The sequence below is a fragment of the Leuresthes tenuis genome, unplaced genomic scaffold (assembly GCF_036924035.1).
Source record: "Leuresthes tenuis unplaced genomic scaffold, fLeuTen1.0.hap1 SCAF_2, whole genome shotgun sequence".
NCBI lineage: Eukaryota > Metazoa > Chordata > Actinopteri > Atheriniformes > Atherinopsidae > Leuresthes > Leuresthes tenuis.
The window spans coordinates 27,613,229-27,628,002 of record NW_027325356.1 but is presented as its reverse complement, the minus strand read 5'-3'; the positions used below and the strand labels follow the sequence as shown (position 1 = coordinate 27,628,002).

The following is a 14,774-nucleotide window of genomic DNA, read 5'->3' as shown; positions in this document are numbered from 1 at the left end:
CCTGGCTTTTTGTCTCTTTTCAATTTAGTCAATTCTAACAGGAATAACAAGATTTATTCAGCACGAGAAATACTGCTTCTCTCTGCTCCTGACTACTACAAATGCTGCTGCAAAGGTATTTTTGGTACAGCACAGCATTATCTACTGAGCCGGGCTTGATGATGTGTGTGTAATTGGTGCAGTTTGCTGTGGACAAATTGAGTTAGTCCCCCTGCTTAAAGGTATACAAATGCAGACTGCGTAAAGACGCTAGAGGAGAAGAGACTGATATCTAAACAAATTTTACATAGTCAAGTTGCATAAGAAAACAAAGAACAGGTCAGCTGATTGCCCACTGACAGAGAATGCAGCAGAGATACGTCTGGCCATAGGTTTTGTTGTTATGCAGTTCAAATTCATGCAGTCACTCAAAACTAAGGATAAAGCATGTCATGAGGGAGATGATCATAACCAGTGTGTGAAGTGCAATAGTTCGTAACATCATTTATTTTTTAGATGTACACATCTTGGTAATTCCCGAAGAGAATATTCACTTTCAAGTTCATGCAGATTCTCAATTCTCAATTTCTGGGCTTGCTGTGTTTTGATTCATGTCTGTATTTATGACAGAAAAAAGCAGCAATCTCATAAGTACATTTTTATTTCACACTTATTTCACTGATAATTCCTATGAATTAAAAAAGTATGTTACATTGTTCTGACAAGGGTGTCGTGAGAAAGTTTGCTTCATTGATACCATGTCATGTCATGTCACTGTTAGATGGGAAGGTCATGCAGTAAACTGTTAGATGTAAGTAAAATGTTAGCAATTTGGCCATAGATGTTTTCTTATTAAACCATTGCAATGTTTTTTCTTACAGATAGTGTTTTATAGATCCAATATTTTGACAGAGATCAGGAGTTCAGTGACTTATATTAGACACGTTTCCCTGTATTGCCTTTATCATATCTTTCAACAGGCAGAGCCGGTTACAGGCAGCCTTTACTTGAGTGTCAAGGTGCAGTAAAAGGACTTCTTTGGCTCTTAGAGAGAATCTACTGAAACATGAACTTATCGCATAAAGCATGCTCTAATATTATACAGTGTCCAGAGGACATATGGATAATGATTGTTACACTTTTATCTTAGCTAGACAACAAGTCAGGAGCAAAACTAATAATGGAAACTATAAAACAATGTTTTTAATAGCTGCTTCAACAGCAAGGCTTTAAAGTTATGAAACACTCTGCTCGACCCCGTGTGATAATATAGTTTTACAAGAAAGTACAAAGACAAACACAGAGAGGTTGCACAGATTTTGAATACTATATCAAGTCACTCCATTAGTCTAAGTGGAGCAATTATTAATTCTGCCTGGGTCCAGAGGTCTATCAAATTTACATGGTCTCTTGAGAAGGGAATGGTTGACGTTTTGAATTATGAATATCATAATAGCAAATTTGGTATTGCCAAACATATTCTTAAGGAAGCTGATAGAAAGGTTTTGTTTTGTTATTTTTGTTAACAAAATACAAAAGAAAGAAATCAAATCCAAAATTGCAGCTGTAGTTTCTACAGAAAACATAAAAAAAATGCTCAAAACAATTCAAACTTATCAGTTAACTCAATTATTGCGTTATATATAATAACATTGCCTGACAGGTTATTAAGTAACTTTCCAGTAGTTCAGTTATGAACTGGATGGCATTCATAATGTGAAAAATGCTGTGAGAACATTTAGTCACCCAGGAAGTGTTTTATCAGTTTATTGACCTGATTTTTCTTTACAGGGAAATGCATGTTCCATCCTGCATGTTAAATGTTAACCTACCTGCAGCAGTGTAGGTCAACAGCATCCCAAACTGTAATGAAAAGTTGCCACAACCGTCCTAAGGGCTGTTATTGGACAGAGGGATTTTATTTCCACTTGTGAGGTTGCACAAGTTTTGCTGTCCAATGTAATTAACATTCTGACGCATATCTTTACAATTTTAATTGTGTTATGTTCCACTTTGCTGGCTTGACAGTGAATGATTTTCTCAGAATTCATAGAGATCCAAATAAAAAAAATTATTTGCAATCTTGAATCAGACAGTTTGACAGTGAAAAATGCAAAGATTGTCATCAACATACCTCCAAGTTAACATGTTCTTGATATTTCTTGTATAAACAGCTTGAGTGCCATCATTTTGCCTCTATTACTGTTAACAAATAAAGGTTTTCTTCTTAAGAACAACTGTTTGTGGATTTTGAAAGTCAGGCTTAAAAGTATTTCTTTGTCAATGGAGTCGTCTCAGACACACTGAGCAGATTCTCTGTGAATGTCAAAGCATGGTGGATAAAGATATTGAAATTATTCCTTTAGTGGAGTAAAAGTGCATAAGTCAGTAGTTTCAGGGATGATGATGAATTGTCTTGGCGCTTTATTATAATCACTAAGATGGAACATTTAATCAGACACTGTGAGAGTGCTGCCTGGAATAATGTAGACTAAAGGTATTACTGATACTGTTGTTGCATAAATTTTCATCCAAAAATGAAAAAGGAATAGATTAATAAAATAGATTAGCTTACTTTGATACCAAAAACGATAAAAGAAAAAGCATATATATTATGCACTGCAGGCTCTCAAAGTGCCATTGTACAGTACATTGCCATGGGCACCTCCTGTAGGAAGTAGCCTCTCGCTGCAGGTCAAAGCTAGACTTACGTGCCTGTATGAATGACCTTCTGTACTGTTTATTATTGCAGCAGAGCTGAAGAGGCCTCTGCCCTAAAACCAAATATACCGAACTGAATGGTGCAAAGACAGTAACAGTAAATGTTCAGTATACAATGTTTGAACTCTGAATTTGAATTGTTTTTTTTAAAAAGATATGCTATATGATTAAAAAAGTCAGGACAGGCATGTTTACCACTCTGTTGCACAATCCATTCATGCTTCATGTTGGGTTTAAGCCACTCATCAGGTCAGGGTCTCCTATACTGTATTTATTCTTCAAGAAGCAGCGTGCTTTGGACAGCAGAGTTTTCACATAGATTTGTGTGTGTGGTGATAACCTGCGTTAACTGGCAATGTTTTTCAGAGGGGTTCCTCAGCCTATGCAGTGATTTGCACAACTGTATTTTACAACCATGACAAATGACAAGTGGTTTTCAACCTTGTACCATGCATACATAGAAATATTCCTCTCTCTCAATGTTTTGATAATGATTTGATAATTATTGCAGTCTTACATTGGGAAATGGTATTTTTCAATTATTGTTTTTATTCTTAAACTATTTGTGTATTCATTCGTGTATTGATAGAGCAAAGCTTGCAGAAAAACTTGAATGGACTGATGTTAAGATTTTGTAACGTGTAGAGGATCAGAATGCTTTAGTGGACTGAACTGAATTGAATTCAGAATGACTAGAAATAAACTGAACTGAAATGAACTACAGTTTATTAATGACACTATGAAAATAATTTTTGCAGCATTAAAAATGAAAACAGTTAACAGTTATCAGTCATAAAGAAAAGTAATTGTGCAGAGTCATTCCTGTGGGCAGAATTGACCTCCTGTCATGTTCTTTGTTGCAGAAGAGCTGAAGAAGAATGTGACTGAACAAACTTTGTTGTTTGATCACTTTGGTATGTATCATGTATGCGGTATGCAGCATTGTTCAGCAGCTTTTGCACATTCCTCTTTGCATTATCAGTTCCACAGGCTCCAGAAGAGTCCGCACTACAAAACAAGCCATCTTTATCATTTTGTTTAGTTGCTTTGAGCCACTGGTCCTCATAATGTTGTCTCGGCAGATGGCTGCAAAGCATCTTTCACTTTCTGTCACAGACTTACTGACAAAACGTAACATTGCTGCAAAAATCGAAAGACCTACGCTTACATAAGAAGTAGAGTCTGTTCTTTAACACCTTGTAGACAGCCTCAGTGTTACATTTCCAGTGTTGTGTCTTGTACAGGTGAACAACCAGGTATCTGTAGTCCTCCCAAACCTCCACCTCTTCTCTCATGATTTGATTTTTCAGAACTGTGCCCTGTTCAGAAACCCATTTACTCATATATCAGTGACCATTAACTGGCTCATATTCAGTTGTCTTTGAATTATGCTATAATTCATGGCATAATGTAAGCAACATTTTTCGATTCTATTCACATTGGTTGCCTAGCAACAGCTCCAAATCTCGCGTTGGAGGCACAAAGCCTCCCTGCACATTTTCAACTGCGTAGGGGCATCTTGCGTTGTGTGTAAGAGGCTCAACATGGCAGATGTTACAACTCCTGATGAGGAGCCACAGCAAGAGGAATCTATTGCATCCGTCAAATCCGAAACCGATGAGACCTCTCAGGAAACACCCAATGGCGTGAAAACGTGGGTAACAATAATGTGCTCTTCTCTTAGTCCGGTCTGTGTTACTGCTAGCTAGCTTAGCTAAAATGGAGTCCTGGGATGCTAGCTATTGTTAGCCAAGAAGCTTCTTATCACTGCTGCAATAACTAATCCGTTGGATACCTACTGGGTGGATTTAACATAAAAGCTACGCCAAAAGTTTGACATACCTTTTAAAATACTACGGTCTTGCCCAAACCTTAAGTGTAATGGGTACAATGGTTTAAGTTATGCTAATTGTTGTCTGTTGCTGATGTTAGCTACAGCTTGCTAACATAAAAAATTCAAAGCAAGACGAATCGACAATTTAATCATGGTTTACTTGAATTAAGTTGGATTATTTAATCACAAGGCTTTACTTAAATTTAGTCTTTATTGGCGAAAGCATCTTTGCGAATTTGAGCCCAGTGTCTTGTCGTTCATTGAACCAGGTACAGATCGGGATGTTAGCAGCTAATGGCTAGCGATGCTGCACAATAAACCCGTGTTAATGGATAAACTATTACCGGTATACATCATTTATGCATAATTCAGTAGAAGAAAAGTGTTTTACCTTGACGGAGTTTTTAAACGGGCTGGGCACATGGTGAAATATGTCAAAGTTACTCTTATAAATAATGATTAAATGCCTCTATTCTGTGTACTCATTCATGAGGAATTTGTGTAATTAATCGTAGGATGTCCAAGCTGGTAAGATTAGATTTAAGGTAGGACATAGGCTTTACTGGCCTACAAAAGTGTTGGAGTGCCCAATGTAATTGGGGGAAAAATATAATAATTTTTAAAAAATGCTTTCGGAGGTTTAAAGTTTTTGGATGTCAAGCAGATCAGGCTTGGCACTTTTCATGCAAAGCTTTGTGGTGTACATTAGTTGAGTTTCAGTTGACATTCTCTTTGTATTTATAGCTCCTTTGTGTCTCTTGTTGCTTCTTTATTATTGACCAAATCTTCCTTCTCTGTGCTTTTATTTTTCACATTCTTCGTTCATTTTGTGGTTTAAGTAATTTGTTAGCAGTAACCCATGTTTAGAATTTGAGTTGATATTGTTGGGAGATATGCTGTTCTTTTACCTGTGCTTCTGTGTACTTTGCAGGGACAGTGAAGAAAATAAGTCCACCAAAGAAAAGCATGATCCTAAAGAGAAGTCCACAGGCAGCAGAAGAGGAAACCGCTATCATCCCTACAAAGACAAACATGGTGGAGAAAAGAAGAGCGCTCACAGGAACCGAGTGTTCATCAGCAATATCCCCTATGACATGAAGTGGCAGGCAATCAAAGATCTAATGCGTGAGAAAGGTAATGTCCCCAGTAATGGGGATGGTGTCTCACCCTTCTCTCTGTCTTCTCATCTGATTAGAACTTTTTGACCTTTTTGTTTGTTTACCAGATGGAACATCCTGCTTCTAGCTCTAGTCTTTTAGTTTGTAGTCTTCTTTGGATGTACTAAGTGTCGATACAAAGGAAACAACATAGTGTGATTTTAGGTTAAAGGTGTTTTTAATCTATTTTTTTCCTTCTTTTTTGGATGGACACCATTTCAGTTTTGGGCTGATACGTATGTGAGAAAAGGAAGATGAACTTAGTTACATTGTCACTTGTTCTATGGCATTGGCAGCTCCAAAATGTAACCTCAAACTAGTCGTAGAATTGATTGTTGAATGTTTTTGTTGCATCTGCTGCAAGGTGAACCGTGACTAAAATATTGTAATATTTTACTTTTTGAATTAAGGGGATCTAAAGAAGCCTATTGATTTCAAAGGACGGTGTCAAACTCTTTACTGCTATGAATGGAATCTGTTGACAAACTGATCATGTTGAAGTCTTTTGAATTTCCCAGGTTTGATGTAGCTGTGTTTCTCTCTGGCCTTGGCCTTTGGGTGTCTCAGTCACTGGCCCAACAAGGCATGGTGTTGTCTGGTGGGATGTTGGTTTGGGCTGACTGTTGATCATTAATGGGACATCTCCATCCGTAGCGGCATTGCCAAGGCCAAGGGCGACTTGAAGACTTGGTGACTTAAATTACTTTGTTCTTTTGGTATTTTTCCTTTGTATGTCTCATGTAGTTGGTGAGGTTACATACGTGGAGCTCTTTAAGGATGCAGAAGGAAAGTCAAGGGTAAGTGACGTGGCCAACTTGCTGCACGAGGTTTTAAATGCCCTCAGCAGGCTCTCATTAATCATGTGCTCTTCTAGGCTCCGATCCTTTGGGTCTACTGGAGATATTGTAGGTTGTGTTTAGAGCCTGATAGATAGATAATGATTGATATTTATTTGAAAGGGAGATGTCCTGTTGATTTTTTTTATTTTTTTATTTTTTGGAAAAGTAGCCTAATGAACTCATCTAAGAGTACATTTCTGTTTTTGTTGTTGTCAATTGGTTTTAACGTTTGTTTGTTTGGCCATTTTCCAAAGGGAAATGCAGGGTTGTGTGATTTTTACCTCATTGATTGACCCTCACGTCTCAAATATATTTATTTCTTCAATTCTTTTACCTTTCATATGTAAAAAAGTTTATCTTCAATGGAGCAAAACAGCTTTGATGTTTTATATTAAATTGCACAAGTGCATATTATGGATTTAATTGTGAACAACTTCATTAATGACACTACTAGGCCTGAACAATGTGCTAAACATTTCAAGGCTTTTCTTTTTGATACCACGGCAGTTGTAATTGAGTTCAAACCCGTAAAATGTTAAAGGTTAATTGCACTGCATAAGTAATGTTTTTTTTTTTTTTAAACAAGAGCTTTTGGATACTATTCATTATATATTTACGATTAATATGTAATGCTAACTTTTTTAAAATCATTTAAATAAGTATCCTTTTTATCTTGTGTGCAATGAAAACAAACACAAACTTGCTGGCTCAAGCCGGTGGGAGAAGTATGGCCAATGTGTACTCTAGAACATAGAAGCATGTTGATAGATTACCTTTATAATTTCTAATGTTTTTTTTTTTGGTCTTGATTTAAAATGCATTTTGTTCACTCCCTGTGTGCCACCTGGACTCCTGTGATGCCTCCTTGATCAGGGCTGTGGGTAAGAAACGGCCTCTCTTTCTCAAGTGATATATGAAACCTTTTTTTTTATCAGCGGTTTTTGTGCTTTCATGGACTCACGTGGAGCCTCTTGTTTGCCTCATGCAACAGTGTGGTGGAGTTCAAAGATGAAGAGTTTGTGAAGAAGGCAGTATCAGCTATGAACAAGCATGACCTGAGTGGAAGGCCACTCAACATCAAGGAGGTGAGAATTAATCGAATTAATTTGATCTCTTTCAACGGTACATGAAAGGTGTTATTATTTTTTTTACAATAAATATTTTAAGGTAAACAGTTCTGGTGAGACCGTTGACCCAAATACTCCTTATTTGTCAGTGATTCTGTATTCAGATCTCCTGTTTAACATTGCACAAATACATTTAAGTTGCTCTTTTCTGTAAATTGTATTTATATATCAGTTTATATATCATATCATCAGTTATCCTTGCTGAATTTTCACCTGACTTACTCTTAATGTTTATCTGAAAGTAATGTTTGAATAAAATTTAAAATAGTAATGCCCGCCCCATTTTTATTTTAGGACCCTGATGGGGAACATGCCCGGCGTGCGCTGCAGCGCATGGGAGGAGGTCAGCAGGGAGGCCGTGGGCAGGACATGGGGCCTGGTGGGATGAACATCCCACCCTCCATTGCCAACAACCCAAACATCCCACCTGAGGTCATCCATGCACTTCAGGCTGGACGACTGGGCAACACTGTGTTTGTGGCTAATGTGAGGACTCGGTTCTAAGCCTTTTCTGAAACTGCGTGGTAATGGTTTTTGATTAAAGATGTTATACTCCGTGTTCTACAGTTGGATTTCAAGGTGGGCTGGAAGAAGTTAAAAGAGGTGTTCTGCATGGCTGGTGTGGTGAAACGAGCAGATGTAAAGGAGGATAAAGATGGCAAGAGCCGCGGGATGGGGACAGTGACTTTTGACCAGCCACTGGAAGCTGTACAGGCCATATGTATCCTTTAAAGAAATCAACATTACAGTAAAAGAGTGCATACAGAGTAATGCTTAACAATTTGAATGTATGCTTCTCCTTGACTCTGGACCCAGCCATGTTCAATGGACAGATGCTGTTTGACAGACAGATGCATGTTAAAATGGTACATTATTTTTAAATTACTGTTGAAGTTAGGTGCTGTACAGGATGTATAAATGAACCCAGTTAACATGTTTGTTCTGTTTGTGTTTGCAGGATGAAAAGTCTCTTCCTCCTGATGATTTCCGTCAAGTAGAAAAACCACATCAGTTACCACGTGAGTACAGCGTTCTCCGTCTGAGAGGAACGCGAACAGAACGTGTTGTTTTAGAAAATCCCAGTATGGGGCAGCTGTTGCTCAGGAGGAAGAGCAGTTGCCCACCAATCGGAAGGTCAATTCGACTTCCCCGGGGGTTCAGTGGCCTACCATCGGTGTATGAATGTGTGTGAATGAGTAGTAGAAAGTAGAAAGCACGTAGATATCGACTAAGGTGTGAGTGAATGGGTGAATGTGGCATGTAGTGTTGAAGTGCTTTGAGTGGTCAGTTAGACTAGAAAATCATTTACAAGTACAGTATATTTAGGGATTTTAATATTTTACCCCATGTTGTGAGTTGTGAAAATGTTCACACTGTCATAGGAGGTACATGTAGTAGGAAAGGAAATTGAATGGGGAAAATATAGTTGTAACACTTTGGGCCATTATGCATTAAGTGTGGGGAATTTATTACTGGGACAGTCCGTTTCTATAATGTGAAATTTTCAATAGTCAGAACCAATCACACATCAGCTGCTTTCACACACGCACTGGAATCAGCCCTGCAAGATGAGACTTTTTGCAGAGCGTTTCCAACCAGCCCCCTGTAAATTCTCCATGACATCAGCAGGTGAGACAATAAATGTGTAAATGTGTCAGCAAATATTTGGGAGTATTTGCTGCCGGTTTGTCCTTTCTGCTGACCTGTTTCCGCCCGCTCGCTCCCTGTACAAAATAAATACATGCAGTACTCCTATAAACACAGAGAGGAGCCTCATCAGCTATTCTCAATGCATTGTAAAGAAAATGGTGATTTTACACTGTAATTTCTGCATCACACGCTCTCTGCTGCGTGCTCCAGACAGCCGTTTCCCCTCCGTTACATTTCCTGCTGGGAGAGCACATCTCCAGCAGAAACAGCCTCGTGCTGTGACGTGTTTGTGTGAACATTAACTGCGTAGAAAGACCGGAGCAAATTGTCCACTCTTTCTCCTGAATATCTCCAGTGTTCATGTGAAAACAGCTGCAGTGACGTCAATGTGTCTGCTGTGTGTGGCTTGGTGTTGTCAGATATTTGTCAGAAACGGGGAGTAGTGCTTCCACATTAAACCAATTGGGCATTAAAGATTTCTGTAACATTAATGTGTCAAGTATTGAACATTGTGTTTTATGGTTTTTATTTTTTTGGTCTTACAGGGGGTCTAGGTGGTATTGGAATGGGTCTCGGGCCAGGAGGACAGCCAATAAATGCAAACCATCTGAGTGGAGGTGGAGGGATGGGCTCTGTGGGACCTGGAGGTCAGTAACCTCTCGAGTGTTTTTATGTAGTATTTTAGCAGGAAAGGCTCACACATGTCCACATCACGGAACATCACACACATTCGTTTGTGCAAGCAGCTTCTTATTATTAGCTGCACAGCACATTAGCACCTTATTGCAATGGATGCAATAAGAAGCGAAAAGCATGATCAGATATACAGAGACAGGCTAGTAGGACACTTGCCAGCTCAAGTTTTAGTTCACTGGGTAGATTTTCATGGGATTAATCAAAGTCTATGCATTTTGCGCTTCAACATGGTCTTACTAACATTTTCTTCTGCCACAGGAATGGATGTTTCAGGTTATGGTGGAATGAACAGACTCACAGGTAAGATCCTTGCTACCCATATGTTTGCTGTATGAATGACTATTAATCTGGTAGTCATGATCCAACTTGGTGCTGCTTTTGATAGGAATGAGTGGCGGTGGAGGCTTTGGTGGCATGGAAAGCATGGGTGGCTTTGGAGGCAGAGACATGGCACCAGTTGGTAGAATGGGAGGTAAGTGAGTATTAATGCTTGCACTGCAGAAGTGAGGGTCAGTTCAAGATTGTTAAGCTGTGAGCATCTTTTGTTTTTGGAAACACCGGTTCAGTGTTACTTTTTATCTATGTTGAGATATGTACCGGTCAGGAATGGGAGGAATGGATCGGGACTTTGGCCACGGTGACATGCCAATGAGTCGAGGATTTGGAGATTCTTTTGGAGGAATGGGTAGGTGATATCCTGAGTTCAGACAGTCCTTCATTCCTTTCATATTTAACATCAAACGTCGCAGAGGTTCTGCACATTTCTCCTTGTAGCTTTTTTAAAGTTTGGATGAGATTGCTTTCGTTATATGTGCTCCTCTGGTCTGATTATTTGAATCTGCTGTTGTGAAATTGTCACATAATTTAATTTAATCTGTATTCTGTCTTTTAGGTGGAAGTTTTGGAGGAGGCATGGGTGGTGGTGGCGGCGGCGGCATGGGGCACATGGGAACTGGATTAGGTAAAGAAAAAAGTCAAATCCATAGTTTTTTTCTAAATTTGATATTTTCATATGAAAAACTATTTTTTCTGAAGGAGTAGGTGTTTAAAAAACAAAAAAAAACACATCATTGGCAGACTTTGGGTACTTGTAAACTGCTGCAGGCTCTGTAACAATAGCCTCTGTTTGCTGTTGACATTTTACAGCACTTTTCACAGTTAATGCAGCCAATCATGTGAGAGTGGGGAAAAATATTTTAGTGATCAAGAAAATTCATCATGAAAACCATCATGATGTTAGTATCATGACTTGCTGAACATGTGATAGGCAACAAATAATGATGGGGATTAGAGAAACCTTCCTTGAGCTAGATGTGGTTAGTGGAAGTGTTGGCCCTGCTGCTGCATTGTTTTCTCATGGCTGTTGGATCTTAGAGGCACGATGCATGTCTTAAATTTTCTGTCTCTCTTAGTCTCGAGTAGGGCTGCCACAAGCGATTATTTTAATAGTCGACTAATCACCGATTATTATTTTTTTCGACTAACCGGATCATACGTATATTGAATGTAAAACATACAGCTTATCGCACCAGGATGCAGATGCTCTTATATAAACATCATTATCTTTCAGCTTGGAGTGTTTAAGGTATATGCTAACAAAAAAAAAGACAGTTAATACAATAGTTCATTAACCCTTTAATAAAATATGCAGATTGTTGCAACAAACAATTATTCAACTGTGTAGCAAACACACAAAAATAAATACTTATGGTTTTTGGGTTTATTTTAGGTTTTTCTTTCCTTCATTTGTCTCTTGCATCAAACATAGCTGCACTTAAATCAAATGAGGTAGGCACCTGAAACTAAGGAATTATTCACAAAACGTTTTGGTCTCACTGACTCAGATATAACACCAACATGTTCAGTATGGACTCAGTCAGGACATTTGCTTACTGAGGTGTACATGTAGCTAGCTTTGTAACAAAGCCGTCCATTGAAGATTAACATACTTTTTTAGCACTGAAACGTAACGTTAGAAAACATTAGCGTTCCTATTCAAACACATTACTGTTATAACATTACAGAAAACACATAAAATATGTGTGCGAAGGATAATTAATCAAATCGTCATCGCTAATACTAACGTTTACTGTTATCAATATGAGTATGTAGCAAGTTAAAGGGGACCTCCGGTATTTTTAAAACTAGACCTTATTTCTGGCATGAAATACATTTATCTACTCACCGAGAACAGTTTGGCGAAAGTCGGCGTCCTTCGGAAACTATTTAGATAACTCGCGATCGGCGTATATCCATATAACGGAGTGAACAGGGCAGGGACGATGCAGCCTCTAAATAAGGCAGTATCTGTCTTTATTTCACCAATACTTTAAGAAGAATGAATGAACAAACGTCTACTATAGCTCTGTTAGCTCATATGTGCTGTTATGTGGCTACTTGCGGGTATAGGAGAGCTAACGGAGGGATTTCTACACAGGCACTCTACTGGGACCACTTCATCCACATTTAACTTACTGTGACATCACGGCTGACCCCGGTTACCACTACTGCGCATGTGTGTCAAGGACAGAAACGCAGACGCAGCAGTGGAAGGTGCCGCAGCAGCTTTGAGAGAAAAACAAAGTTTGAAAAAGAAAAAAACGATGCATCGACTATTAAATAAGTCGTTGACGATTTTAATAGTCGACATAATCGTGACTAGTCGACTAATCGTGGCAGCCCTAGTCTCGAGACAAATATTCCAAAATGATCATTAAAAAAAAGCCCCGTTAGCAGACAGCTGCTAAGTTTAATTTTGTTCCACTGTTAAGTCAAAGGTAAATTAATGACGGCTAAAATGCAAAAACTTTTTTTAAAACGATAATGACGCTGTGTGAATGCTGAATTAATTGCTGATGCCACTCATTCACACGCTACTTTTCTCTTGCATATCCAGTGACTTGCAAAAAGTGTGTGTTGTGAGGACATTAAGGGAGGATCTTTATTTTAGCACATTCCCTATTTTATTGTAAAATAAACTGCCACGGACCAATTTGAAAAGAATGCTGGAAACAGCAACAACTCAACGTTTTATTGCTGTCAGTCATGTGGTGGCAGCCACCAAGACAACCTGAGGAAAATAAACATTTCACCGACGGTACAGTCGCCATGCATCTGTGCTGCTGTTTTTCCCCCCTGCAACCTAAAGAACAGGGCATTATTGTAGAAAAGTAATTCCATCCCAGCTCTGTGCAAATACCTGGACATTAGGCCTCTATGAACGAGAAGCGTATGCTTCAGCATTTGTTTTATCCTATCTTATAGATGTTTTAGTCATTCTGTCTAAATGAAAAGTTATGTTTGAGGTGAAAGTCATTGTAAAGCGAGGTGTTGTGGTCTTAGAATCTCATTTATGCACATCTTTGATCAGGGTTTGCAGGGACTTGTTAAACCGTGTATTAAGTTGTACTGCTCTCTCACTGTCTGTGTGGGTGTTTATTACAGGTGGTGGAATGGGCAATATGTCGATGGACAGAATGGGCTCCAGTTTTGACCGTGTAGGCATGTCAGGAATGGACATGAACCGTGGCTTTGGTGGCTATGGAGGTGGAGGATCAGGCCACATGGGTGGAGGCATGTCCGACAGAGGCTCTGGATCTAAAGCAGGCTGTCAGATATTTGTGCGAAATGTAAGTGTGGGATCAATCTTGTGTCGGCTATCTTAAATCTATCTTATGTACTAACTGAGAAATTTCTGTGTTGCAGCTGTCCTACGACCTGACATGGCAAAAGCTAAAAGAGAAGTTCAGTCATTGTGGTATGTTTTTTTCCCTTAGTTTTAACTGCTCCGTATGAATGACGTCATTTATTGTTTAGCTAACAAACCACTCACAGCCTTCTGGCATTTCATCCCGATTGATCGTTGAATTAGCAGGCCACAATTACTGGCTTGGTGTTAATCAAAACTTTGTGAACGATTCTAGTTTCAGAATTCAGCAATTTCTCTGTCCTGTAGGTCAGGTAATGTTCGCAGAAATCAAGATGGAGAATGGAAAATCAAAGGGATGTGGAACAGTGAGATTTGATTCTCCAGAGAGCGCTGAGAAGGCCTGCAGGATGATGAATGGAACCAAGATCAATGGCCGAGAGGTGGATGTCCGCATCGATCGCAACGCCTAGAGTTTTTGTAGAAGTTAAAGTAACACACTCACTCATTCAGCCCCTTTGCCAATGATCTTTTGTTTTGTTTTAAAAACACAATTAATTCATATCTCCATGTGTCCACTGTTTGACTTTTTTTTTTCTTTTTGGTTTATATGTACTTCATAGCTATTTTATCTTTGTTTTGTAAACCCTTTATAATTTGTCTGGCAGTTTATTTGAAGAAATAAACTTTTTAATTTTTAAACCCTGGCTGTAAACGTTTCTGAGATCAAAGTCTCAACATTGTTCTTCGCTGTGTAAACCGAAGGGGTTGCTGTTTTTGGCCATATTTCTCAATCCTCCTGCATATTGGCCTCTTTGAAATTGAGAAATTCCACATTAATCATAAAGGTAGGCACATTTGATTGCTTTTATCACATGGACTTAAGAGTGTTAATAACGGGAAGCCACACCTGCATGATTCTGATAGATCTGGGGGAAAAATAATAGGAAATAGGATTTCGACTTGATTATCTAGGCATCATTAGGTGTCTGAAGTCCATGCAAAATTAGCAAAGGTGGCTGTAAACGGGACTGAAACACGTCAGTGACAGGAGTGGAAAGTTTTTTTTTTTTTTTTTAACATTTATGGCTCTTTCCACCTTTCCTCCCCGCTCATAAAAATTTA

At 38.8% G+C, this 14,774-nt stretch overlaps 1 protein-coding gene across 1 annotated transcript; it reads left to right on the top strand.

The window, feature by feature from the left end:
* The first annotated feature begins 4,184 nt into the window (after positions 1-4,184).
* Positions 4,185-14,351, top strand: myef2 (myelin expression factor 2). Its single transcript, XM_072380914.1, has 17 exons — positions 4,185-4,354; positions 5,466-5,668; positions 6,436-6,488; positions 7,404-7,411; positions 7,522-7,615; positions 7,952-8,143; positions 8,225-8,378; positions 8,474-8,523; positions 8,616-8,676; positions 9,853-9,954; positions 10,262-10,303; positions 10,389-10,475; positions 10,593-10,688; positions 10,896-10,964; positions 13,448-13,632; positions 13,709-13,760; positions 13,959-14,351. The coding sequence occupies exons 1-17, from the start codon at positions 4,245-4,247 to the stop codon at positions 14,120-14,122; spliced, it is 1,722 nt and encodes a 573-aa protein (XP_072237015.1). The 5' UTR covers positions 4,185-4,244; the 3' UTR covers positions 14,123-14,351.
* Positions 14,352-14,774: the final 423 nt, after the last annotated feature.

What these genes read in the sequence shown, in the direction of transcription:
- myef2 (XM_072380914.1), top strand. Translation starts at nt 4,245, where the DNA reads ATGGCAGATGTTACAACTCCTGATGAGGAGCCACAGCAAGAGGAATCT. An exon ending in ACACCCAATGGCGTGAAAAC is followed by an intron (nt 4,355 to 5,465) that starts GTGGGTAACAAT and finishes TGTACTTTGCAG; the next exon opens with GGACAGTGAAGAAAATAAGT. An exon ending in AGATCTAATGCGTGAGAAAG is followed by an intron (nt 5,669 to 6,435) that starts GTAATGTCCCCA and finishes TGTCTCATGTAG; the next exon opens with TTGGTGAGGTTACATACGTG.